The sequence below is a fragment of the Macaca fascicularis genome, chromosome 4 (assembly GCF_037993035.2).
Source record: "Macaca fascicularis isolate 582-1 chromosome 4, T2T-MFA8v1.1".
NCBI classification, from domain to species: Eukaryota; Metazoa; Chordata; class Mammalia; order Primates; family Cercopithecidae; genus Macaca; species Macaca fascicularis.
In genome coordinates, this window is record NC_088378.1 from 47717167 (window position 1) to 47743195 (window position 26029).

At 42.9% G+C, this 26029-nt stretch overlaps 1 protein-coding gene and 1 long non-coding RNA gene across 6 annotated transcripts in view; one reads left to right on the forward strand and one right to left on the reverse strand.

The window, feature by feature from the left end:
- Positions 1 to 888, reverse strand: part of FUCA2 (alpha-L-fucosidase 2) — a 17700-nt gene extending 16812 nt beyond the window's left edge. For all 3 annotated transcript variants that reach the window (XR_006697359.3, XM_074037169.1, XM_005552004.5), the window contains exon 1: positions 596 to 888. Coding sequence is in view for 1 of the 3 variants with exons in the window: in XM_005552004.5 (XP_005552061.1) it covers positions 596 to 813 (218 nt within the window). In the remaining 2 variants the exon portion in view is untranslated. The remainder of the gene's footprint in view (positions 1 to 595) is intronic.
- On the forward strand, positions 461 to 25566 carry LOC102141158 (uncharacterized). 3 transcript variants are annotated; one of them, XR_012433504.1, is made up of 8 exons: positions 461 to 1520; positions 3616 to 3698; positions 8039 to 8278; positions 10114 to 10317; positions 10466 to 10617; positions 23228 to 23435; positions 23958 to 24171; positions 24916 to 25566. It is a non-coding gene; the product is annotated as an uncharacterized lncRNA (long non-coding RNA). The 3 variants fall into 3 exon arrangements; XR_012433505.1 differs by lacking the exons at positions 461 to 1520; positions 3616 to 3698 and having other exon boundaries at positions 8039 to 8266; XR_012433506.1 differs by lacking the exons at positions 461 to 1520; positions 8039 to 8278; positions 24916 to 25566 and having other exon boundaries at positions 3588 to 3698; positions 10461 to 10617; positions 23958 to 24336.
- The last annotated feature ends 463 nt before the right edge of the window (positions 25567 to 26029 follow it).

Below are 26029 nucleotides of genomic sequence, written 5' to 3' on the forward strand. Positions count from 1 at the left end.
CACAGATTTTTGTGTAGCACCTTTCATACGGCAAACGATAATTGGGTTAAGAGTACCATTCTAGAACCTCTTTAAAAAGTTCCTAGAGCCACACATGGTTAACATGTTAACATTAAGTAGCCAATGGTGTTCAATGAACTCGTTTCACATACTCATGACTATGCTTTAACCATAACTTCATGGCAGAACGACTGTAAATTGGCAGGGAGCAGCAGAGCAACCACGGGCCATTGTGCCTGAGTCACCGCTCGTGGGATGCCCCTGCACAAACTGATGGATGTCTGTAGTAGCTCGATGTTGTAGTGTCATAACTACAGCTTAAAATGCGCAACTATGAAGAAGTTGAGGAGTCAAGTGTGTCTGAAAACTCTTACAGTCACACGGAAGAAAAATTCTCTGTTCATCAGCAGAAGAACTTAGGAAAGAAACCACATATTCGATACCCGGAAGTGCGAAACGCAGGTAAAGCAGCGGGAGGTGAAACCGACGAGGGTGCAGGCAGCACCAGGCGGCGAACCTGGCCCGCTGGGTGGTGGCTGGAGTCTGCGGGTGGGGACAAAAGCGTGGCAGAGGAGTCAGAAAGGAGCGCACTCACCAGAACCACTCGCTACCGAAGCTGGGTACGGAAAACACGCCCCAGTGGATGAAGATGCCGAACTTGGCCTGGTCAAACCACGCGGGCAGCTGGCGGGCGTCCAGGGACTCCCAGGTGGGGTCGAAGCGCGTCGAGCTGTGGGCAGGGCTCGGCGGCGGCTGCAGCAGCAGCAACAGCAGCAGCGGGAGCGCGAGCCCGCGGAGCTTCCGGGGCCGCATGTTCCCGCGCAGGCCGGCTGTCCTCTCTGCAGGCTCCCGCGGCCTCGCGAGCGCTGTTCTTCCGTTTCTGCTGCTGAGTATGCCGCGCCGCTGTCACCTGACCAAGCCGGTCTTGGAAACCGGCCACCCTTCCCCCTCAGGGGCGGGAGTGGCCACTCTCCCGGGCGTTCCGAATGACCCCAGGAGGGCTGCATCGCTCAGCATAACTAAGGAGGCCAGCATTACGCCAAAGCCAGCTGCGACGGCTTTGCTAAGGCTCTATTCGCTTTGAGGGGAAAATATGAGTCTGAGTCAGGGCCCTGTGACCAGCGCCTCTGCCCTCAAGGAGGCACGACCTTGCCCAAGAAACTGCCCAAGAGGACAACGCCACCAGCCCGCCCTGGTGGTTGCTCCACACGTCCGAAGCGTGGATGAGAAGGTCAAGGCAGGAACCTCAGCCGGGTCTCGCCATAATGAAACATGGAAAGCAACCTAGATCATTCTCAGCCTCTGTATCAGCTCCCAAGATCCTGCATGTTAGAACTGTGGCTGTCAACCTTGAATTTGTATCAGATGAAATTCCAAGAGCTTCAGATTCAGCAGTTAGGGTGCGGCCCAAGAATTTGCGTTTCTACCCAGTTCCTAGAAGATTCTGATGTTGGGCTGGGCGCGGTGGCTCACGCCTGTAATTCCAGCACTTTGGGAGGCCGAGGCGGGCGGATCACGAGGTAAGGAGATCGCGACCATCCTGGCTAACATGGTGAAACCCCGTCTCTACTAAAAATACAAAAAATTAGCCGGGCATGGTGGCGGGCGCCTGTGATCCCAGCTACTCCGGAGGCTGAGGCAGGAGAATAGCTTGAACCTGGGAGGCGGAGGTTGCAGTGAGCCGAGATGGTGCCACCGCACTCCAGCCTAGGCTACAGAGTGAGACTCCATCTCAAAAAAAAAAAAAAAAAAAAGAAAAAAAAAAGAAAAAAAATCTGATGTTGCTGGCTGGTGGGCCAAACTTTCCTGAGAACCACTGCATTAAACAAGGAGATGATGTGAGACAGGTGAAACCAGTGGAATGAATGTTTAAGAAACCTCCAAGCTTAGGGAAAAAAGCCAGCAATTTGGAATGATTGATCAAAAGGACATTTGGGAAGTTTATCTCCTCCACCTCTGTTTTTTTTTTGTTTTTTTTTTTTTTTTTTTTTTTTGAGAGTCTTGCTCTGTCGCCCAGGCGGGATTGCAGTAGCGTGATCTAGGCTCACTTCAGCCTCTGCCTTCCGGGTCCAAGAATTATCCTGCCTCAGCCTCCCAAGTAACTGGGACTACAGGCATGTGCCACTATGCCATACTAATTTTTGATTTTTTTTTTTTTCTTTTTCAGTAGAGACAGGGTTTCACCATGTTGGACAAGTTGGTCTCAAACTCTTGACCTCAGGTGATCTGCCCACCTCAGCCTCCCAAAGTGCTAGAATTATAGGCATGAGCCACCAAGCCCAGCCTCACCTCCACCTCTTAAGTGCTTTCAAAGTAAAGCCACAATCCTCAACTGCTTCTGCCCACATGAAATTGTTACCCTTCAATGAGCCAATTCAAATGCTACCTCTTCTGTGAAGGTTTCTGCCACCACCCTCCCCTCCCAGAATGTTGTACTTTCCCTGATCTGCTTGATAACACCTCCTTCCAAACACAGATAGGATTTCACGCATCCTCCAGTAGCTAGGTGGTACAGGTCTGATTTCCCATCAGACTGTGAGCCTTTTGAAGGCATTCATAATGACCTTCTTTTCTGTAGTGCCTACATTTACAGCAGAAAAGCTGCACTCAAAATGTTTGTTGAAGCTCTCCAGTGAACTGGGGTTCTAATTATTGAGTGAAGAACTTGACACTAAGTGGTTGTTGCCCGCATTATCCCATCCCATCTCTGCAGAGAGATGGGAGCAGCAGAGGGCGCTGTCACTGCAGGTGTAGGGTCATTTTTCCTCTTGATGACATGCCAGCTGGCCCCCTGGGGCCACAGCTCCACCATAAGGGTTCCCAGTTTTGTTTGTTTGTTTTTTTTACAATGAGGGTGTTCTAGAAGAAAGGGCTCAACGAATCCACTGAGCATGGATTACCAATTGCAATAGCTCCAGTTTGTGATAAAGATGACAATTTTCTTTTTTCTTTCTTTTTCTTTCTTTCTTTTTTTTTTTTTTTTGAGACAGAGTCTCGCTCTGTTGCCCAGGCCGGAGTGCAGTGTCACAATGTTGACTCACTGCAACCTCCACCCCCCGGGATTCAAGCAATTCTCATGTCTCAGCCTCCCAAGTAGCTGGAATTACAGGCATCAATCTCCAGCTAACTTTTGTATTTTCAGTAGAGACGGACTTTCACCATGTTGGCAAGGCTGGTTTTGAACCCCTGATCTCAAGTCATCCTCCTGCCTCAGCCTCTCAAAATGCTGGGATTACAGGCATGAGCCACTGTGCCTGGAATGACAATTTTTATTATCAAGTTTGTGAAACCCAGAATGATCTAGGGCCTCAGTAGCCATTGAACCCTGGGGCACCCTTGAACAAAAACATGGGCTTCTCAGCCACTATGCCTTGACATCCTCTCTAATCAGAAGTTTGTGTAATAAGTACAAAAGACAATTTTCACAGTGACAATGATACTGTGAACTGTCAAAGGGAGAGTAGACACGACTGTGGTGACAATGCAGCAGCAGCAGGACCCTGTCCTCTCATAAGTGGGCATCCTTTCCCCATGTGAACCCCACATAGCAGAAACGCCCATCTCCTGAAGTCTTTTTATCATGTTATGAATTATTTACACTTCCATATATTTCAGTTAAAGAGTGGTAATCAGATCTGCATGGATGCCACTTGGGTCATCTGTCATTTCACTTGAAGGCAAAGAAATGTTTTTAACTGGTAAGTACAACCTTATCATAAAAGTCTATTTTCTGTAAGAGATACTGAAAATATGTTGAAAACCTTCCTTAGTGCCCTTCAGGACACATAAGAATCCTAGTATACCAGGTTGGGAACTATTGCTATAGGATTTGAAAGGAATAGCAAACAGTATTATCTGGAAGTGAAGAGGAAAAAGAGATTCTACTTAAAAACATTTGTGAAATGACTGAAAGAAATAAATCTATGAAGTTGTTTAGAACATGGTCCTTTATGGAAAGACCTGCCTGCTGTAGATTCCATTCACATTTTATATATTTGTAATGCCTTACAAAGCTAGTCTTTGCACTTGAAGCTACTGCTAATTGAGCAATAGAATCATACCTCATAAGGCTTAAACTGTATTTAAATATTTTGATAGGGGATCCAGAAATCTGAGTAAAACCCTGGGTTCTGCAGGTGCACATGGCTTACATATAAGGCATTTGAAGGACTTATGGTCTTGATGGGGAACACTGTCAACTCTGATTCTGTTTGTCTGAGGTTACTTAGGGTACAAGATGAAGACATGGTTCCTTCTGGAACCACCATGGCCAGCAGCCGCATGTTGGGCAGCTGCTGATACTCAGGGTGCCCGGGCGGGAGAGGGTGAGAGGACAGCCCTGGTCAAATTCCTTGCTGCTGCCAGAGGAAGCAGTCTTGCCATGTGTGTCCACATGGATATGATTAGCTGCTGAGGTGGAGTTGATATCTGAGCGAGGCTCTCGAGGACACATTCTGGATAGATCTCCATATGGGAGTTGGATGACTGCCACCAGCCAGTCTTGGCAGTCCCCAGAATTCTTCTGAAGTGGACAGTGGAAGAAGTGAAACATTGCCTGGCAGCTGGTATCAATGCAGTCTCTGGATATGCAGAAGAAAAGGTTCAAAAGGAACTGAACCCAATCCAGTCTTTATATGGTAAATATCCCAGCTTCACGGTAGAAGAGCAGGCGTGGCGGAAATAAAAGAAAACTCGACTTTTTCAGACCAGGGGACAGGAAAGAGAAGCAGAGAGGAATAAAGGGAGGAGGCCCTGGGATTCAGCAGAGAGGGAAGAGCCGCCAGGCTGTGGCCCCACTCCAGCCTCTGCCATAGAGCTGTGTAATCCTGGGGAAGGCATTGAACCTCTTTGTGCCTCAGTTTCTTCACCTATTAAATGTGAATGATAATTGTACATCTTCCTCCTAGGTGTGTCATGAGAATTAAATCATGCGAAGTCCACGTCAAGCCTAGTCTACCTGTGAACCAGTATTACCGTGTGTGTGCTAGATCAGTTCAGGGGAGCCTATGGGAAGGAGCATTTCTGTCCTGATTCCCATTTAGTCTGAAGTCCTAAATGAGAATCAGGACATTTCTGTCCTGATTAGGACTCAGGCTAACTGGCAAGTGTAGCAAGGTACAGTCATGTTAGACAGATGGAGAGGCTGCTTTTTAGCTTTCCTGGGGTGACCTTGATATTCGAGTGACACAAACAGGACCCAGAATTAGCCAAGAACCTAACAGGAAATCTGCCCTGAGTGGTTCTCTGTGGCCAGGGCCTCCTGTGCCAAGGACCTGGGGTTCACAGCCATTCCTCAGAGGACTCTTGCCTATCTGTGGAAACTGAGTGGGGAGGCAGGAGCCCAATACAGACCAGATCTTGAATTAGAGCAGCTTCAGGCTTCATCTGGGAACAATGAAAGAACCGGTGTCAGCACTCCAGGACTAGAGGAGGCAGGGATGGCGTGTTCATTCGCAGAACCTGGAGAACCCCTCAGGACCCCTGCCCCTACTCCACGCCACCTTTAGAGAGCAGCAGGGGAGGGGGAGGCATCTGCAATATTAAGCGTTGTTACCCAAAGAACAGCCTACATATTTGCTGAAGATGCTGTTTAATTGACAAGATTTGACTATGTTTAATGCAGGTAGAATATTTAAATTTGATCACCAACCACCCAGGGTGTGCATGGGGGAGAGGAGCATGCTGTCTGCTGAGGCAAGCAGGGTGACTAGAAACAAAAACAAATGGCCACTTTTTCTCTGCACCGGGGTCATCAGTGGCAGGTAATTTAATGACCCTAGTATGCAGCTAAGCATCAGAACACGTGATACATTTGCCTTCTACTTCTCTCCTTCCCAATGTCTTCAGGGAAAAATGAATGATCTAATGAGTGGCTGTGCATGGAGGCCCAGTTCAGGGAGATGAGGTCTCAGTCACACGTCGAGTCTCCTTTCCAGTGGCCCTTATGGCTGAGGGAGACAGTGTCCCCTGGGCTGCACCAGTTGGAAGAAAAGGTGGAGTTTTCACAACCCTGGTTAGAAGTGGGAGGGAAGAGGTCAAGTCCTCAAGAGGAAGAGGAAGCAAAAAAAGAAAGAAGGAACTGAAAGAACTGAGATAGGGCTGGGAAAGAGGGAGAAAGGAGATGAAAGAAAGAAGAAAGAAGGAAGAGGGAAAGAAGGAAGAAAGGAAGGAAGGGAGGGAGGAGAGAGAGGAATGAAGAAAGGAAGGAAGGAAGGAAGGGATGGAAAGAGTGAAAGAAAGAAAAGAGAGAAGGAAAAGAAAGAAAGAAAGAGAAAGAAAGAAAGAGAAAAAGAAAGAAAAGAAAGAAAGAAAGAAAGAAAGAAAGAAAGAAAGAAAGAAAGAAAGAAAGAAAGAAAGAAAGAAAGAAAGAAAGCGGAAGTGTGGGGGGAGAGAGAGAGAGAGGACATCAGAGAATGGAGCTGGGAAAAAAAAAAAGATTCAAACACGAAGAAATTCAAAACCAAGAGTGTCCCAAAACTAGAATAAAAAAGAAACTAAAACACAAAGACAAACCATAAGCAAGAATAATGAATAAAGACAAGAGAAGAGGGAAGAGGAGGAAGTATCAAAAGAAGATGCTAAAATAAACCCCCAAACCAAAGCAATATGAGAAGCATTAAGCTAAGCTCATCACAGCAGGCATGCCAGCAGGGGCACAGGGGAGGGGACAGCGAAGGAGGAACCAAGGAGGGACTGGCAAAGGTGAGCATGAGCAAGTGCAGGAAATCTGGTGGGGAGGTGATGGGCAAGGGCTGAAGAACAAGTGGGGAAGAAGATATGGATGAAAAAGAGAGTGAAGAGGAGTCCTCCTGAAATAAGGAACTGAAATAATGACGAATGAATGAATGAATGCAGTGTTTTCATTCACATAATAACCAGAGTCTAGGCAGCTTTCCTCAGTTTAGCAGGATGGTGAAAAATCTGGGCCCTACACTACTTAGCAAATTATTCATGGGTGCACACACTTTTGTGGGGTAGAACCCACATAGAAAGGTTATCTAGTGCTGAGATGTCCTTTCTCAATCATCAGTCTGCCCTTGCCATACACTATTCTGATGGTGTATGATGTATTCTGTATGTATAGGTAAGTATTTTGTATGTATATGTATGTATTCTGATGATGTATGATGTATTCTGATGGTGTATATATGTTGTAAAGTCACACTGGTGTTTTGATTCTTTCATTTAACTGTGGAGTGAAGCCTCTGATGCAGAGGAGCAGGTTGAGAACTGCCAGACTGTGCTGTGACTTTCCTGGGCCCTGGGCACCTTTGCCTTCATGGATCTTTTATTCCTCCATTTAAAAAAAAGTCATAGAGGTATATTCCACAACAATGTTGGTAAACAGGTGAATGTATGAATATTACATATTAAAACATTTTCTTTGACTTGCAAGGTTTTTTTTTCTCCTTCAGATTTTAGATGGAATTAAAATATTTGTGTGGGTCTCTACAAGTATTGCCAGCACTGCACCTGCCACACCTGATGGATAAGTCAGCTCTGGAGAACTTAGAGATACAGAGTAATAACCACTAAAAATATACAAAGAGATTCAATTAAATATTTGTATCAATGTGAGCCAAGGTAGGTACATTAAAATAACAATGATTGGATGCAGTGATCACGGAAATTTCATGATTCAAGGCAAAGGTAGTTTCTTTAGGGTGCTGGCATATACTTACTGAGTTTAGTGCTTACTATATGCTAGGCTGTTCTGAATAATATATATATATATATATATATATATATATATGCTTTTATTAAGTCCTCATAAGGTACATTCAAGTATATAAAGTACCTCCAAATGTACTTTTATTATTCTCAATCTACAGATAAGGACAAGAAGCACAGAGAGTTAAATAACTTGCTAAATAGTGTAGGGCCCAGGTTTTTAACCATCCTGCTAAACTGATGAAAGCCACCTAGACTCTGGTTATTATGTGAATGAAAACACTACATTCATTCATTCATTGATCATTATTTCAGTTCCTTATTTCAGTTATTAATTACCAGTTCACTTTGTGTATGTGAGAAACAGGTCTCGCTCTGTCACCCAGGCTGGAGTGCAGTGTTGCAATTTCAGCTCACTGCAACCTCCGCCTCCCGGGCTCAAGAGATCCTGCCATCTCAGCCTCCGAAGTAGCTGGGACTACAGATGTGTGCCACCATGCCAAGCTAATTTTTGTAGAGACGAGGTTACGCCATGTTTGCCAGGCTGGTCTCCAACTCCTGAACTCAACCAATTCTCCCACTGCGGCCTCCCAAGGTGATTACAAGCGTAAGTCACGACACCCCACCTGTTAATTACATCTTCATTTCAGTAGGTTGAAGTATATTTATTCAGCCTTTGCTCTGTGTCAAGTACTGATCTGAGCTCAGCAGTTGCAATGGCAGGAACACAGACCCGGCCCTATTCCTTATATGGCTGACTCTCTAGTGGGAAATATGGACATTAAACAAATGACCACCTAAATATAACACTGCGAACTGGACTTCATGGCGTGAACCATGGAATGATATCAAAGCGCTGGGATCCCAATCTAATCTGGGCATCAGAGAAAGCTTCCCTGAGGAATTAAAATTTGGATGAGATCTCAATAATTAGTTAATGTATTAGGCAAACAGTGGGAGCAAGCATGTTCCAGGCAGAGGCCAACAACATGGGTCAGGTGCACAGGACATAAACTGAGCCATCAAGAAGCTTCCAATGTGAAAAGAGAATAAACCCATAGAGACAAGCAATGAAGTGCTGCCATGAGACAGATGTGTGGAGCATTTGAACAATGGGAGAGAAAGTGCTGGTAGGAGAGAGGTGGTGTTCAAGTCAATGAAAGCAATGTACGATGAGATCTGTAAGGAAAACTAGAAAAGCCAAGAGGCAGGCAGAGGATCTTATCCATTTTAGAGCCCTGGAGGCTATTTACTGGAGTAGCTGAAGATAGCACTGTGGACACAGACTAAAAAGGAAGAAACTGCTGTGAGCTCCATGAGAGGCTTCATAGATGAGACCTATGGAGCCATCCAAGATCATATCCTGACACAGTGGTCAAAATAAAGAAGCAAGTGTGAGCAGTGGTGAGGAAAAAAAAAAAAAAAAAAAAGACAAACTTAACATTTGCTTTATATAAATATATTACATTCTGAAAAACAATAGTGCCCTTCATAAATGTGTAGTACTAAAAGAATTCAGTGTTAAGAAGGCAAGCAAATTATACTAAAAACACTACCATGGTTAAGCTGATAGAAATGAAATACACTGGTTAGTTCAATTATGTCTGCACATCTAACTTTTCTACTAGAATGTCTCCAATTACTCATTGAAGTCCTATATTCAAATCAAAATCTCTAATTTGATGGCATTTTTCTTTGGCAGAAAGAAACACCAGAAACATAAATGGCATATTTACATTTAATTGCAGCTTGAGTAAAAATAATAGTATCTAGAAAGATAATTTTTAAATAAATGGTGATTGATTTTTGGCAAATATGCATTGGTTATCACAGAAGGAGAAGTGAGCAAAGGAAATATGTGTGAAACTTATGTAAACTAACACAATCACATGCCTTTTGGGGTTACTAAAGGTTCAGAAATAAAACTTACAGAAATAAAAAAAAAGAAAAGAAAAGCCATGCCCTGCAGACTGGTCCCAAGCTAGAGACACCTTTTTCCAATTGTCCAAAGAATCCCTTTGGCAGGCTGTTTAATACACATGACTCCAATCTCTTGAAGTCTCTAGATGGAGGCCACATCCCATTGCCTTAAAAAACACCCTCTGTATCCATGGATGTTGATACTTGAGAACTTAACAGAAAGAACTTGATTCATTCTGTGAAGATCAGGAAAGCTCATATTATTATCTGACTACAGAACTGCTCAATGTTCATCCCAAAAAAGTAAGACTCCCTTAAATATCTGCATAAGATTCATTCTCTGTGTTTTATTTTCCTAATTTTCTCCAAAGAAGATGTGTTACTTTTATTAATAAAATATTAAAATGTAAACCATGGAATCAGGGAAGGAAAATGGCAGATAGGAGGCAGGACTAAATTGCAGCTCACACTCAGAGGGACAGAGCAGCATGTGGAGACTCATATTGTGGATTTTTGCTCCAGAACTACTGCAGGATTATACCAAGAAAGCCAAGAGAATCCACAGACCCCCTGAAGGAAGCAGATTGCTCCTGCAGGACCCAGGAGACAGCCCAAATACTACACAGCAAGAAGGTGCAATCTATGAATCAGAAAGTGGGTCCTCACCAGACACTAAATCAGCTGGTGTCTTGACCTTGGACTTCCCAGCCTCCAGAACTGCCAGAAGTAAGTTTCTATTTGTTATTAGTTAAAAAAAATAAGTAAGCCATGTAGATTATTCATCAGCGTGTGAAGCAAAATGGAATCATAAAAATGAAACTTCATTACAATTTTTTGAAAACTGCTATTTGTTTTGTTTTGTTTTTGAGACTAGGTCGCTGTGTTGCCCAGGCTGGAGTGCAGTGGCTGTTCACAGGTGTGATCATGGCACGCTGCATCTCAAACTCCTGGCCTCAAGTGACCCTCCTGCCTCAGTCTCCTGAAGAGTTGGGATTACGGAGTGCACAGCCTTGTTTGTTTTAGAAGGTAAGATCCATATCGAATTTTTTAAAATCCGTGACTGAGCAACATAAAACATGAGGATTTCCCAGATTTCCCTTCTTTTGTTGAAAATGTTAAAAAGTGATCTTAAATTTATGGATACATAGAAAACATAAAATTTCTCCATTTGATTTATATACTTCATAATAGCTTGTGACATGCTCAAAATAACAAGATTTTTTTCAATTATTTCATATATTCTTTTAAAAATCACGTTTTATTAAATTTATTCATTCAACAAATTAATTTTGAACACCTAACATATACTAACAAATGTGCCAAGTCCAGAAGATTCCAGGATGAATCAGAGGCCATCCTTGACTTTAAAAAGCTGACAGTCTAGAAGAGCCAAGCCAACACGAAAATCAATAAATGCAATAAGGACCAAAAGCACAATTATCGAAATGTGTGCAGGGTAGAGGTGCTGAGCATTGGGAGATACAGAATAACTAATTCCTATTAGCTGCTTCTGTGTGTATGCCAGATAGTGTTCTGAGTGCTTTACTTACATATCTTAGCTCCTCACCAACCTGTGATCGTTTCTATTATCATATTGCTACACTCATTTTACAGATGAGGGACTGAGACAAAGAGTGGTTGCCTCACTTGCCCAAAGTCACTCAGCTATACTGAGTGGCAGAACCAGGATTTAAATGAACGTAGGCCACTGGGCTTATGAACTCTCTGCTCTCAACCACTACACATTTGCTGTCCAGACTGTCCAGCAGACTGTCTAGGAAGAAATGCAAAGCACTTTAAGCAGAGAGGGCAGCTTGGGCAAGGGTGCTAGTGCAGGAAAGACACAAGCACCTTCTGAAGTCAAGCAGATAGGATACCAGAAGGCTGAGGAATATGCCACAACATGGGGAGGCTTGGATCAGTTTGGGTAGACAATGAGAGGCCATTGAAGGATTGTAGTCAGAAGAGTGATGGGGCAGATCTGTTTCTTAAAAAGACTATTTTGACTGTGTTTGGGAGGATGTGCTGCAGAGGTTCTGGATGCAGGTGGGGAAGGGAGGATGTGTTGCAGGAGGATGTGTTGCAGGAGGATGTGTTGCAGAGGGAGGATGTGAGGCAGAGGGTCTGGACACAGGTGGGGAAACCCCCTTTAGAGACCATTTCTTCCAGGTAAGAGAAGGCTGTAGCAGTGGAGTTGCAGAGAGAAGAATGGACCAGAGCTATTTTAAGGAAGACTAGGCCAGTGCCAGTTTTGATTAGTGGATGCCAAACTTAGTGGTCGTTTAATGTTTTTATATTAAACCTTCAGCAGAATCAACAGTGTGCTTCATGAAGGCAGAGCCCAGATTTGTTTTTCTCGCCATTGTGCTCCCAAGGCTTGGTAATGTACTCAGGAAATACTTATTGATTGGATGAGTTAATGAATAAGTGAATAAACCAACAAATAAGTAAAGAAAAAAAAGAATGAATCAAAGAAATGACTCAGTATTGGATTAGACCAAGTGCATAAGGGAAGAAGTTAATGGATTCTCAAATGAGTTGCCTAAAAGATTAGGTCAATTTCTCTTTTCTTATGCACTAAATTTTGTTTCCAGACCTTTCTTATGAGTACTGTGTGTGGAACATAAAGCAACCAACTCAGCCCCACGATTTGGCTATTGGGGGACCCATGAAAGAGCCTGCCCAGCCCTGCCTGCTTCTGGGGGTCTCGGTCGTATCATGTGACTACATCACTTGGCTCCGTTTCCAAGTTCCCCACCTCTAACCTCTCTGGAGCTCACATTCATCTTTCAAAAACATCACTTCCGTTATATCACCCATCACTCACTCGCTTCACTACACATCTCTTTGCCATGCTTTAGTTTTCATCTGAGCACTTACTGTTTCCTGACATTATGTCATTCATTCATTCATTTTATTTGGTTCTCTGTTAGTTTCCTATTGCTGCAGTAGCAAATTGCCATAAACTTAGTGGCTGAAAACACAGATTTATCATCTTGTAGTTCCTGAGGAAAGAAATCTGAAATGGGCCTCACTGAGATAAAGTTACTGTGGCCAGGGCTGCATTATTTCTGGAAGCTCCAGGGGACAATCTGTTTCCTTACCTCTTTCAGCTTCTAGAGGTTGCCCTCATTTCTCATCTTGTGGACTCTTTGATCTTTAAAGCCAGCAAAGGCAGCTTGAGTCTTTCTCATGATGCCATCTCTCTGGTCTCACTCTTCTGCCTTCCACTTCCTCATTCAAGGACTCTTGTGATTTCATTGGGCTTGCCTAGATAAACCAGGATAATCTTATTTTAAGGTCAGCTGATTAGCAACTTTAATTCTAGCTGCAATTTTAATTCCCCCTCACCATGTAACAACATATTTATGGATTACAAGGACTAGGATATGGATGTCTTTTTTTTTTTTTTTTTTTTTTTTTTTTTTGAGATGGTGTCTTGCTCTGTCACCCAGGCTAGAGTGCAGTGGCACAATCTCGGCTCACTGAAACCTCCGCCTCCCGAGTTCAAGCAATTTTTCTGCCTCAGTCTCCCGAGTAGCTTGGATTTCAGGCATGCCACCACACCTAGCTAATTTTTGTATTTTTAGTAGAGACGGAGTTTCACCATGTTGGCCAGGCTGATCTTGAACTCCTGACCTTGTGATCCGCCCGCCTTGGCCTCCCAAAGTGCTGAGATTACAGGCGTGAGCCACCGCACTTGGCCCAGGATGTGGATGTCTTTGAGGGGCCATTTTCTGCCCAGCACAATCTGCCTCTTCTAGAATTGAAGTCTCTTGAGAGCAAAACTTTGTCTACTTTGCTGTCTACAATACAGTCATTGATTAGAAGAGGGCCAGTATATTGTAAGCATGCAGTAAATATGTTTTGAATAAATCAGCAAATCTTGTCCTTCTCTTTCACAATCCACCTCATACCAAGGCAGAATAATTTTCCTTAATATCAGCATGGATCATAATATATTCTTTGATATTGTTTGGCTGTGTTCCCATCCAAATCTCATCTTGAATTGTAGTTCCCATAATCCCCAGGTGTCATGGGAGAGAGCCAGTGGGAGGTAATGAATCATGAGGGTAGTTACCCCCATGCTGTTGTTCTCATAATAGTGAGTGAGTTCTTACAAGATCTGATGGTTTTATAAGGGGCTTCCCACCTTTTGCTCCTGCTGCCATGTGAAGAAGTACGTGTTTGCTTCCCCTTCTGCCATGATTGTAAGTTTCCTGAGGCCTCCCCAGCACTGTGGAACTGTGAGTCAAATAAACCTCTTTCATTTATAAATTACCCAGCTTGGGTATGTCTTTATTAGAATCATAAGAATGGACTAATACACTCTTGCTCAGAGAACATGAATCGAGCACTTCTAGGTGAGATGTCAGCTTGGCCCCAGCCACCTTGTTCTTTCCTAGCAAATTCCAGTGGAAGTAACAGCAGATCTTGCAAAGAGAGAAACATCTGCCTCAGTTCTGAACAAAGCAAGTGACCATCCTCATGCCACAAAACAGAAGAACTTCTGCCAGATCCAGAACTGTCACCCCTGGGTCGTATGGAGGCTTTGAAGGTTGAGATTCAATCCTCATTCCTGAGAAGGTGAGAAGCACAGCAAAGAGGTCAGGGGGTCTGAGGGGCCTCAGTGATGCCCCTTACTTGAACTCTCTCTGATCTCTCTAAACCAGGAGCTCTAGAACCCCATTGTGAATGTGGATATTGTTATAGATGCAAATGTCCACCTGTTCAGAGAATTAGGCAAGACAGAGAGAGTTGTTTTTCTGGGAACACTGTCTGAGGGAGAAACCACAAAGCTTCTGGTCATGGTTCCTGCCCTGCCTCCCTCTCTACTTCTCTGGAGCTCCTGTAACTCCAAGTGGATAATATACTGTTTTGTTTTTGTCATTGTTATTGTTGATGTTGCTTGTCTTTACTTTGTAAAATATGAACCTTTCATCATATGAGTGACTTTGGCAAAATGCATCTCAGACATTCAAATACTTCCTATTTATTAAGTGCCTCCCACTGTGCAATCCATATGCTAGGCACTGCAGATGATGTCTTAGTCTTTATAACAGCCTTGTAGGTTGGATAGCATCGTTCCCTTTTCAGAAATGCAGGAACATGCCTAAGGCTCAGAGTCTTCCGAGTGGGAGAGTTCAGATGCAGCTCACTCAGAGGTTTCTGCTGGCCCAGATCTGTCCATCATCTTCTAGTATAAATGAAGGCAGCCGCTCTGAAGGCAGGAGGACCAGGCTTAATCTGAAACCTGTGATCATTGAAACAAGCATGGCTTGCTCTGCACGCTTGGGGTTCAAATGAATGGGTCTCTATTTCCTCCTTTCCACATAATCACTCAAATAAGATAGGGACTGGAGTCAGGCAAGTGAGACTCTCATCCCAGGAACAAAATAGAAGGAAACACAAAAAAAACTCAGTAATCAAGATAAATAATAACTTTAATTTAATACAGTGTTTTAAAAAATCAAGTACTCAAACTATAGCTGTCTGCCTAGCTATTTTTAAACATGAAGTTTTGCCAAGGCTGGGATGAGGTTTGAGCAAATGAGGCCAGTTCGATGTCAGATTCTGTCTATTTAAAGTTTGATATTTTGTTCATCATGTTTATTTTATGTTATGTTTTCATTAATTCTATCTGAAGCACCCACCCACCTTCTCAGCAGAAAGCCTGATATCTCCCTCTGGGGCCACACTTTCCACATGAGTTATAGGGACCTCTGATGTGCAAAAGGAAGTTACATAGCTTCTCTTCATAATTTCTATCTTTTGGGCACAAAATTCTGACTTTTGAAGAATACAGTTATGTAATCACCACCACAATCAAGATTTACAACAGTTCCATTATCCTAAAGAGTCATCCCCTCCTCCATTCCCAATAACGGGCAACTACTGATCTGTTTTTCTGTCCCTATAGTTTTGCCTTTTCCAGAATGTCATTTACATGTAACAATATAGTATGAAGTCTCTTGAGCCTGGCTGCTTTCACTTAGTGTAAGTACCTGAGAGTCTTCCATGTTGTGTGTAGCAGTAGTTCCTACTTTGTATTGCTGGGTAGTATTCCATTGTTGGATGTACTTATTTAGGTTGTTTTCAGCTTGGGGAGGCTATTAATAAAGCCACTATAAACACTTGCTTTCAGAGTTTTACATGAATATAAGTTTTCATTTCCCTTGGGTAAACACCCATGAGTGGGTTTATTGAATCATTTGATACGTCTACTTTTCACTTTCTAGGAAATTGCCAGACTAGTTTCCAAAGGGGCCCTTTTGCATTCCCACCAACAACTGACTTTAGTGTTTTGAGGGTGGGACTAAGGAGGACCCAATCCCCAGCTGTGTTGACATCCCCACCTCCTGACTGTGAATAGGGTCATGACCTCTGGCATCTTAGTGACGGGCACGTTAGTACTCCCCAGCAATCTCTGAGGAGTGAGGACATGGCAGGAGTGATTTCTGAGTTGTCTTGGAGATCTACTCAAAGGACGCTGTGAAACCTAGGTGTTCAACAACAAATAAATAGATAAAGAAAATGTAGTGTATATATACCATGGAATACTATTCAGCCATAAAAAGAATGAAATCCTGTCATTCGAGGCAACATGGATGGAACTGGAGGACCTTATGTTAAGTGAAATAAAGCCAGGCACAGAAAGTTAAACACCGCATGTTCTCACTTATATGTGGAAGCTAAAAAAAGTTTATCTCACAGAAGTAAAAAGTAGAGCAGAAGATACTAGAGGCTGGAAAGAGTAGAGGGAAGGGAGGAATAGGAACAGATTTGTTAAAGGGTACAAAATTATAGCTAGACAGAAGAAATAAGTTATAGTGTCCTATACCATTATAGGATGACTATAGCTAACAATAACATATTATATAGTTTCAAATGGCTAGAAGGAGGATATTGAATGTTCCCAACACAAAGAAATGATAAATGTTTGGGATAAGGGATATACTAATTACCCTGATGTGATCATATACATTATATGTATTGAAACATCGCTATGTACCCCACGAATATGCACAATTATTGTGTGTCAATTAAAAAATACAAATATAAAAGAAAAAAAAAAACCGTGGCTGAGTCTAGCAGGGATGGAAGGAGTCCTTAGTGAATCACTTGCCTTCAATGAGAGAGCTAGAGTTGCAGAAGCAGCAGTCGCTGAGGCTAACAATCAACACAGTTGCCTCCTGTCTTCCTAGACCCATAAGCCCAAAAGTTCCTGTCTGATTCAAGACAAGGAAGGCATCCTGGAAAATGTCTTTTGGCAATGTTTGTAGAAGGAGCTGAGCTAGCTGTGATTTATAGAAACAAAGAAATAGAATGTGTATCCTGAATGTCTTAGCACTGTATTGTGCTCCTACTACCCGCCATTCATTACACCCAGTGCTTTATATGCACGAATTTCAATCCTGAAAACAACACCACAAATTAAATGTACGCATTACTTAGGGATCAAATTGAGGTATCAAAACTGAAGCAAAAGATAGTGACGCTGATCATGTTTCTTCTGTGCCTAAATCTTTTTACAGCCCTCTTTCACATTCCAGCACGTTCCCGCTTTTCTCCAAGGCTCCAGCCATACTCACTTCCCTCCTTTTTGCTTCCATTTTCCTGCCTTGGGCCCGCATGCATGGTAGTTTCCCTACATGGGGTGCCTTCCCTACCTCTTCCTCTTTTTTATCCCTGCTCACTTGTATGAGCCACTTCTTGCATCCTGAAACTTTTCCTGACTCACCCCAACAGGGCCAACTATTCGCTCCTTTATCTCTCCACTGTAGTTTGTACACCCCTGTCTCCTATGTTGCTAGTCCAAGATTAGAGAGATTTCTATTCACTTCTGTGTGCCCAGCACGGAGCCTGAGCCTATTAGGACATAGTAGCTGTTTTAATTTATTTATGTGTTATTGTATTTTTAATTGACAAGTAATAATTGCATATATTTATAGCATGCATGATGTTTCAGAGCATGTATAGATTGTGGAATGATCAAATCAAGATAATTAGCCTATCTATTACTGCAAATATTTATCTTATTTTGATCTGGGGTCTCACTGTGTTGCCCAGGCTGGAGTGTAGTGACTCAATCATGGCTTACTGCAGCCTCAACCTCCGTGGGCTAAGGTGATCCTCCCACCTCAGACTCCAGAGTCTCTGGAATTACAGGTGCAATCACCACACCTGGTTATTTTTATGTAATTTTTTGTAGTGATGGGGTTTTGCCATGTTGCCCGGGCTGGTCTTGAACTCGTGGGCTCGAGCAATCTGTCTGTCTCAACCTCCCAAAATGCTAGGATTACAGGCATAAGCACTTGGCCCAAATATTTATCATTTCTTTGTGGTGAGAACACCTAAAATGCTCTCTTTTCATTATTCCAAAATATACATTATTAAGGATAGTCACCATGCTGTTGAGATACAGCACCAGACCTTATCCCTCCTCCTGTCGGACTGAAACCCTGGACCTGTTGAGCACCCCAGTCTCTGATAACCACCATCCTACACTCTACTTCTATGAGTTTGTCTTAGAGTAAGAAGAAGAAAGGAAGAGTGGGAGGAAGAGATCATGGTAAAGGAGGTACTCTAGAGTACCTCTAGAGGGAAATGCCGCTGGGTACTCTAGAGGGAAATGGTAGGGTGGGCTCAAAAACTATGAGTCAGCTTTGGCCTCTCTCATAAAATAATTTCATCTTTGATTTTAAAATGAAAACAAAGAATAAATTTCATAGAAGCATCACATTCCAGAACAGAAGAGGCCTTAGAGACTATCAAAACTAACTTCCTGTTTTTTGTTTCTCTCTCTTTTTTTTAAGTGACTTTAAAAGCAGGCCTACTTTCACTATCAGATGGTGATTTATCCTCACTCTGTTTATTACCTGGATTCCTTGCATTTCTTTATTTCATTTTCATTTTGTATGGTCAATTTTGATCTCTGCCCTTTCTTTTCAGATAATATTTTGATCTTTATCTAACTTGCAGTGATTTTTATCCGCCTATATTAAGGAAATGCTATTGTCAGTGAAAGACACTTAGTTCTAAAGCCAAGTATTTTGGGAAAATATTTCATAAGAAAACATACCATATTTTTATGTGCATGTTTTGCATATAAACTCTGAGAAATAAAACTTTTTAATATATTAGGGGGATGGGGAAGATAGCAAAAGAAAATTGCAATTATAAAAATAATTAGTTAGAAGGGGGTGGGTATTGTCTCAAGGAATGCCTTCAGGAAGTTTGATTTTAACCAGAATGTCACAACTGTTTCCATTACCATGAAAAGTCCACATTCATGCATCTAAAGATGACTAATGATGAAACAGGGACAAATTCAGTTACAAGGGTCATTTAGCTCCCTAGCTTGTCTAATTTAAGAAATGCGGGTACCTTTCATTATGTATCAAAGTCTTTGAATAAAAATTCCTCCTTCCGTGAGTGAATCTGCAATGTATAAAGAGCCCTTCAAGTGGCACTGTGGCTTTAAGAGGGGCTCCTGGCACAGCAAGGAGGAGGAAGACACTGGCCAGAGATGAGACAGATCCCAGCCCACATTTGGGCTCCTGTTGAAGACAGTGTTCCTAGCACAAATGGGCGGAACAAGCTAGTTGATAAATTTTTATTTATTTCTTTTATAATCTTATGTAAGTCATCACTTTAAAGAGAGTGGTAAAACAGTGAGGTGCAGTTTTGTTTTTGTTTTGTTTTGTTTTTTTACTTTTGGCATTACAACACTCTTATGTGATTAAAACTATGCTTATTTCACCTTCAGTTTTTATCCCTAACCTTTTGGAAATGGTATTCAATGAAAATAGCTAAATAAACTAATAGCGTTTAGAAACATTTTGCTTTGAAAAGCTGTATTGTATGCCTCTTTTTAAAAAATCAGTGTCAAATAGGCACATTTACTATGTGCTGGCCAAAATGTTGTCCGTGGTACCTAGGGACACGTCTAAGGAAAAAGAAATCTTATAGCATAGGTGGGACAGGATAAACAAAACTGGAAATAAACAAAACCTCAAATAAACAGGATGTCTAATCATTTTAGGATTGCATAGACATAGTGATATTTGAAAAGTGAATCCTAGCCCACTTTTGTCCACCTTGTCAGGTTCAAAACTGAGCTACTCCCCACAGGGTTCCTATTCTGCAGTGCTCCACTACAGTGTCCAAAGGAGCCCCAGTCCCTCAAGTCTCTGTGTCCTTGCAGATGACCTTCCTCATCCTGGGGTGCCTTTGCATTTCAGATGCCACATCCTCTGGGAAGCCTTCCCTGATTCTCCACCCCAAGCAGGTTAGGTGACTATTCCTCTGAGTTTCCTCAGCCCTTCTACATAAATCTCAGTTCTGTCAATTGCCATGGACTGCCAGGTATTTATTTGTTAATGTCTACTCCCCAAATAGACTTCATTGGTTGATTCGTTCATTCGATACACAGTGGTGCTGGGAAAATAAAGGCAAGAATCAGTACTTACTGTCTTAACGTAGCTCAAAGGGAATAGGGGAGACAGATTAGCACCCCAGCAATTACAATCCTGTGTAAAAAGTGACATAAGACCCTGATGGTGCTGTTTAAGAGGGGCACTTCACCTGGCTTGGAGGTTGGGGAAGTGTCAGGAAAGCTTCCTGGATGGTGCTGTGGTTTGAATATTTGTCCCCTTCAGAATGCCTATACATTGCTGGGGGGAATGTAAATTAGTACAACCTCTTTGGAAAACAGTGTGGAGATTCCTTAAAGAACTAAAAGTAGATATACCATTAGATCCAGCAATCCTACTACTGGGAGTCGCTACATGAAAACAACCCATTCACGTATATGTTTATTGCAGCCCAATTCACAATTCCAAAGATATGGAACCAACCTAAGTGTCCATTGACCAATGAGTAGATAAATAAAATGTGGTATATATACAACACGGAATACTAATCAGCCATAAAAAGTAACAAAATAGTGTTTTTTGCAGCAACTTGGATGGAGCTGGAGGCTATTATTCTAAGTAAAGTCACTCAAGAATGGAAAACCAAATACTGTATGTTCTTACTTACAAGTAGGAACTAAGCTATGAGTCTGCAGAGTCAGAGACAGTGATATAATGGACTTTGGAGACTCAGAAAGGGGAGGTTAAGAGGAGAGCACGGGATAAAAACTACATCATTCCCACATATATTACTCAAGTGACAGGTGCATTAAAATCTTGGAATGCATCACCATATAATTCATCCATTTAACCAAAAACCACTTGTACTCCAAAAGCTGTTGAAATACAAAATACATATTAAAAAAGAAAAAAGAACATTTGTCCCCTCCAAACTCTTGTTGAAATTTAATCCCCCACGTGGCAGTATTGAGAGGTGGGACCTTCAAGAAGTGATTGGATCAAGAGGGCTCTGCCCTAATGAATGGAATAATCCATTCATGGATTAATGGGTTTATCATGGGAATGGGATTGGTGGCTTCAAAAGCAGGGGAAGAGAGACGTGAGCTAATACACTCAGCCCTCTTGCCATGTGATGCCCTTCTCCACCTCTGGACCCTGCAGAGAGTTCCCACCAGCAAGAAGGCCCTCACCAAGATGTGACCCTTTGACCTTGGACTTTGCCTCCATAACTATAAGAAAAGTTCATTTTCGTTATAAACTTTCAGGTATTCTATTAGAAGCAACAGGAAACAAACTAAGACAGATGAGGAGACGCTTGACCTGAGGCTTGAAGGATGAATGACAGTTGGTCAATTAGTTCATGCTAGAGAAGGTGGGGCATGATGCTGCAGACAAAGGAAACGGGAGTCCAAAGGCACCCCGAGAGGCGGAGGAGGTGCCATTCAGCGAATGATGAATTGGTCTGTATGGCTAGAGAGTGGAGTATTGTGCGGAGAGGGAAGATTTTCTGCCCTCTGAGGCTGTGATAATTGAGTCTATGAAAAATGGACAGTAGGCAGATTAACAGGAAAATAAAACCATATTTAATTGTATATATATGTACAGGAGTCCCACAGAATCTGAGACTGGAAGAAGAGCCAGATGATTGAAGCTCATTTAGTATCCCTGAGCTACAGAAAGCAAGAGGGGCTTGGTGCTTCTGGGAGTGGTGGTGACACACATCATGGGAGGGTGAGGGGAGGAAACGTGTGGCAGACAAAGGTTGTCTCATTATGTGGATAAAAATTCTCTCGGGTAATAAAAGTTGTTTCAGAGTAGCCTATCAGAAGAATCTGTAACAGCCTGTGATGAAGTCCATCTGGGCAAAGTGTCAACCTTCATTCTCATCTTCTGTGATAAGATCTTCCCTGGTTGATGAGAGTCCTATAAAAATTGTTTTCCTTTACGGAAGTAAATTTCTTTTACCAAAGGACAGCTTTTCAGAGCTACTCCTGTGTCTGCAGTTTCTCAGAATAACCTGCTCAAAATATGCCAAAGAAGTATATCCCAGAGTGGCATATTTCGGCCTCCTACGGTCATATTTTGAGGTGTTGTGTCCTGAGCTGCCACAGTATGTGTAATAGCAGCAAGGAAAGAGTTTGGGGTAAGGTATAGAACCCTGAAATGCCATGCTGAGGAATATACACTTTATTCTGTGTATATTCATAGACACTTGTTTTGAGGGAATTAAAATGGAGGGGCAGGGAAGTCTTGTGAGTGCTTTGGAAAGATCGTTCCTGAAATGGGATAGGGAAAGAGTAGAAGAAAGTGAGTACAGAAACAGAGATTCCCTTTAGGAGAGAACAGAAGATGGAGGCTCAAACTGAAGAGGTGGCAATGGAATAGCAGGGAGGAAACCGATTCTGAGGATATTTATTTAAGGTATTAAGATATTTACTTATTTAAGAGAATAAACAGAGCATGTTCACGGATGAGGAGGAGTTCAGCTCGGGGAGTGTTGACTGCCAAATGCCAATAAAACATCAAGAAGGGAAGCCCAGGAAGCAAATAGATGCTGAGATCTGAAGCTCAGGAGAGAGGTCTGCGATGGAGAGAGTCATTTGTGTGTAAGTCAAAGCTGAAGCTGGGATCTCCCAGGAGAAATATGTCAAGTGGGAAGAGAACAGGGCTGATGCTGGACATCTGGGGAACAGTACCTAAGGGCAGATGGAAAAAAGAGACCCTGACAAGAGGGTAACAAGGAAGCAGAGGGGCTGAAGGAACACCTGGGGAGATGAGTGTCCTAGAAATCAGGGAAGCAGAGCTCACAAAAGGAGTGAGTGTTCGAGAGTGTTAAAAGTAACAGGGGACATCAGATTAAGTAAGACCTGAGAGGTTCCCAGTACATTTGACAATGAGCTGCTCAGATGTGATCTTTACCAAAGCAGTTCCATGCAGTAGGGTGAGCAGTAGTCATAATGCAGATGGTAGAAGAATGAATAGGGAAGGGGGACTGTAAGAATTTGGGAATAGCCTCTAGAGTGTATGCTACTCTCTCTAGAAGATTGACTGTCATGGGAAAATTAATGGAGGAATATAGGGCTGAGAGGTTCCTTGACGATATGGTGAGCCTAGGACAGTGCGTGGTCCAAAAAGGCACTCAAATATGTAATTATCTAATAAAAGTTGAAATGATGAATTGCTAAATAACTGAAAAATGAGTCAGAGAAGACTTCTTGTATTTGAAAGCATTTAATTCCTCATTTATGTATCTTCACAAGAAAGGACACAGAAGATTAACCAGAGAAGGAAAAAGCATGCGGTCTGGAAGAATATGTGAACATTCATGTTGTAAGCAATGGGGAGAGACAATTGGAGTGAGACCCAGGCATAGGCAACTGGAATGTGTGCCCCACAGAGGAGGCAGCTTGCGAAGGGGGAGCTTCCTGCTGAGGAAGTTCACTGAGGGAATACAGACAGCATCATCAGGTAATACAATACACTAGATAGCAAACGGTGCTGAGAAGTGCCATTGTAATCTAATGCTGCTTATTCAGGGTAACATTAAAATCTATCTCAGTGCACTCTCAATCTCTTCAATGACCTATTGTCTAAACTAATGCATAGTTAATTCTCTGAAGCCAGAGATATCGTTTTCCTATCATAAACTACACAAGATATCAAGAAAGTAAGGCAACATTTGGAGTACTATAAATTTAAACAGACTGTTAGTAGAAAATATTTAGAGCAAGACCAGGCAACATTGGCTGACTTTGTAAAAAGGGACCTGTATTTGGACAGATTTGATTTATTAATTTCGTTATTTTATTTTATTTTGAGACAGGCTCTTGCACTGTTGCCCAGGCTAGTGTGCCGTGGCATGACCATAGCTCCCTGTAACCTTGAACTCCTGGGTTCAGGTGATCCTCCTTCCTCAGCCTCCGGAGTAGCTAGGACTAGAGGCTTGCCTCACCAGTTGGACTAAATTTTTTTTATTTTTAATTTCTGCAGAGATGAGGACTTGCTATACTGCCCAGGCTGGACATGAACTCTTTGCCTCAAAGGATCCTCCCACCTCAGCCTCTCAAAATACTGAGATTACAGGTGTGAGCCACCGTGTCTGGCCTGTATTTGGACAGTTGTTGCAGCAAAGATGGAATAATCATATCTTCCCTACAGAGTTCCTGTGAGAATTCTAGGTGAAAGCCCTTTTAAGTGATCAAGGGTGAGCTGTCTGTGTGTGTGTGTGTGTATCATGACCTAGTTGCTACTAAGGCCTTTGTGTGTATCAGTGTGCTTCTGCAGCATGTACTCATGGTTTTTGTTCCTCTTTTCTCTTACCTTCTTGATTAGGTTTGTTCTCTTATTAAATGATATAGTACGTGCAAAATGCCTGACATAGCACCTAGAATCAGGGTTTGTGTGTTAACAGGTATAATTGCTAGCGCTGTACCTTCTTTCCCCCCATATCTCCATCTCTTCCCACTGGCTATCTATGGTCTGTGGGTGAACCAAGGGACATTCCTCCTTTGTCATGAACTTTCAGAGGACTGATGACTCCCGAGCCTGACTTACAGTCTTTTAATTCTGGGCAAGACACAACTTGGGGGCCTAATTGTGAAGTTGATAAAGCTTAGGTTTTGAAATCACCAGCTGAATCAGCATAATCTCCACTGCTCATTTTGCAAAATCCTACAAGGTGTGGCATTAGCTAAGATATTTATAATCAATGCAGCTGCCTTTCCGTTAGAAAGCATTGACTCAGACATCAAATCTGTGATATTTATTTAGTTCTCAGAAGACTGGCTTTTTACACATGACCTTTGAGTATTTACTTATGAAGGAGTTCAGAAAATGCTGCCCCCAAATATGCTGCTTTGGCAGACTTGTTACTTCAAACTGAGGGTGCTTGGGGAAGAGCAATTGCAAGAAGGAGCTTTCTCTGAACTTCCTTTCATCTGTCTTTCAGCCTGTAATCCCAGCACTTTGGGAGGCTGAGGCAGGTGGATCACCCTGAGGTCAGGAGTTCGAGACCAGCCTGGCCAACGCGGCGAAACCCTGTCTCCACTAAAAACAAAAACAACAACAACAACAAGAAAAAACACAAAAATTATCTGGGTGTGGTGGTGGGCATCTGTAATCTCAACTACTCGAGAGGCTGAGGCAGGAGAATCACTCGAACTCAGGAGGCAGAGGTTGCAGTGAGCTAAGATAGAGACATTGCACTCCAGTCTGGGCCAAAAGCGTGAAACTCCATCCTCCCTGCCCCAAAAAAAGACAGATCCTCCAATAGGAGTTCATCTGTCAGGAATGGGAAAATCTGGGATCACAGCAGGCCCAGACAGATTATTGCCTATGTTTCTGCTAGAAAACAACTCCTTATTACCTGATCAGCTTTTTAAAATTTGCACAAGAGACAACCTTTATTCTTTATCCATTTCCTCCCCCCACTCTCCCATAACTTGTGTCACCTGCCTACCCCCCACATTCCAAGATCCTGTTCTTATCTGTAACTCAGGATGCTATACAAGCTTCAATCATCTGACCCTTTGAGCCTCATATTTTGTGAAACTCCCATGTGAACGTTGGTAATTAAAATGGGTTTTCTTTGTCCTGTTAATCTGCCTTATGGCAATTTAATTCATAGACCAGCCAAAGAACCTAGAAGGGTAGAGGGAAGCTAGTTTTTGCTCCCTACACCCAGCAGACAGATACCCAGGGATGTGGGCAACCGTGAGAGGTAGAGATGGGCTTTGAGGGCAAGGGGTATGGGTGTGAGTGGGGAAGGGCATTAGGCTTCACTTCACAAGGGACTCCAGAATCTGCCCCTAACCCACCTGGCAAGTGCAATGCATTTTCACGTCGGAGTTTCCTATCTGTTAACTGGGTATGATCATTCTTGCTCCATCACAGGGCGGCTCACGCCTGTGTACATGGCACCCCCACCCACCACAATGGAAATGATATCTTTAGCTCTGACCTTGCATCCCAGCTCCTGAAGCCCAAACTCGGCTTTTCTGGGTGAACAGCGCTCCGCGGAGGGGACCCCCTGCTGCTCTCCTGCCAGGGGCCAGTGCCCGGGG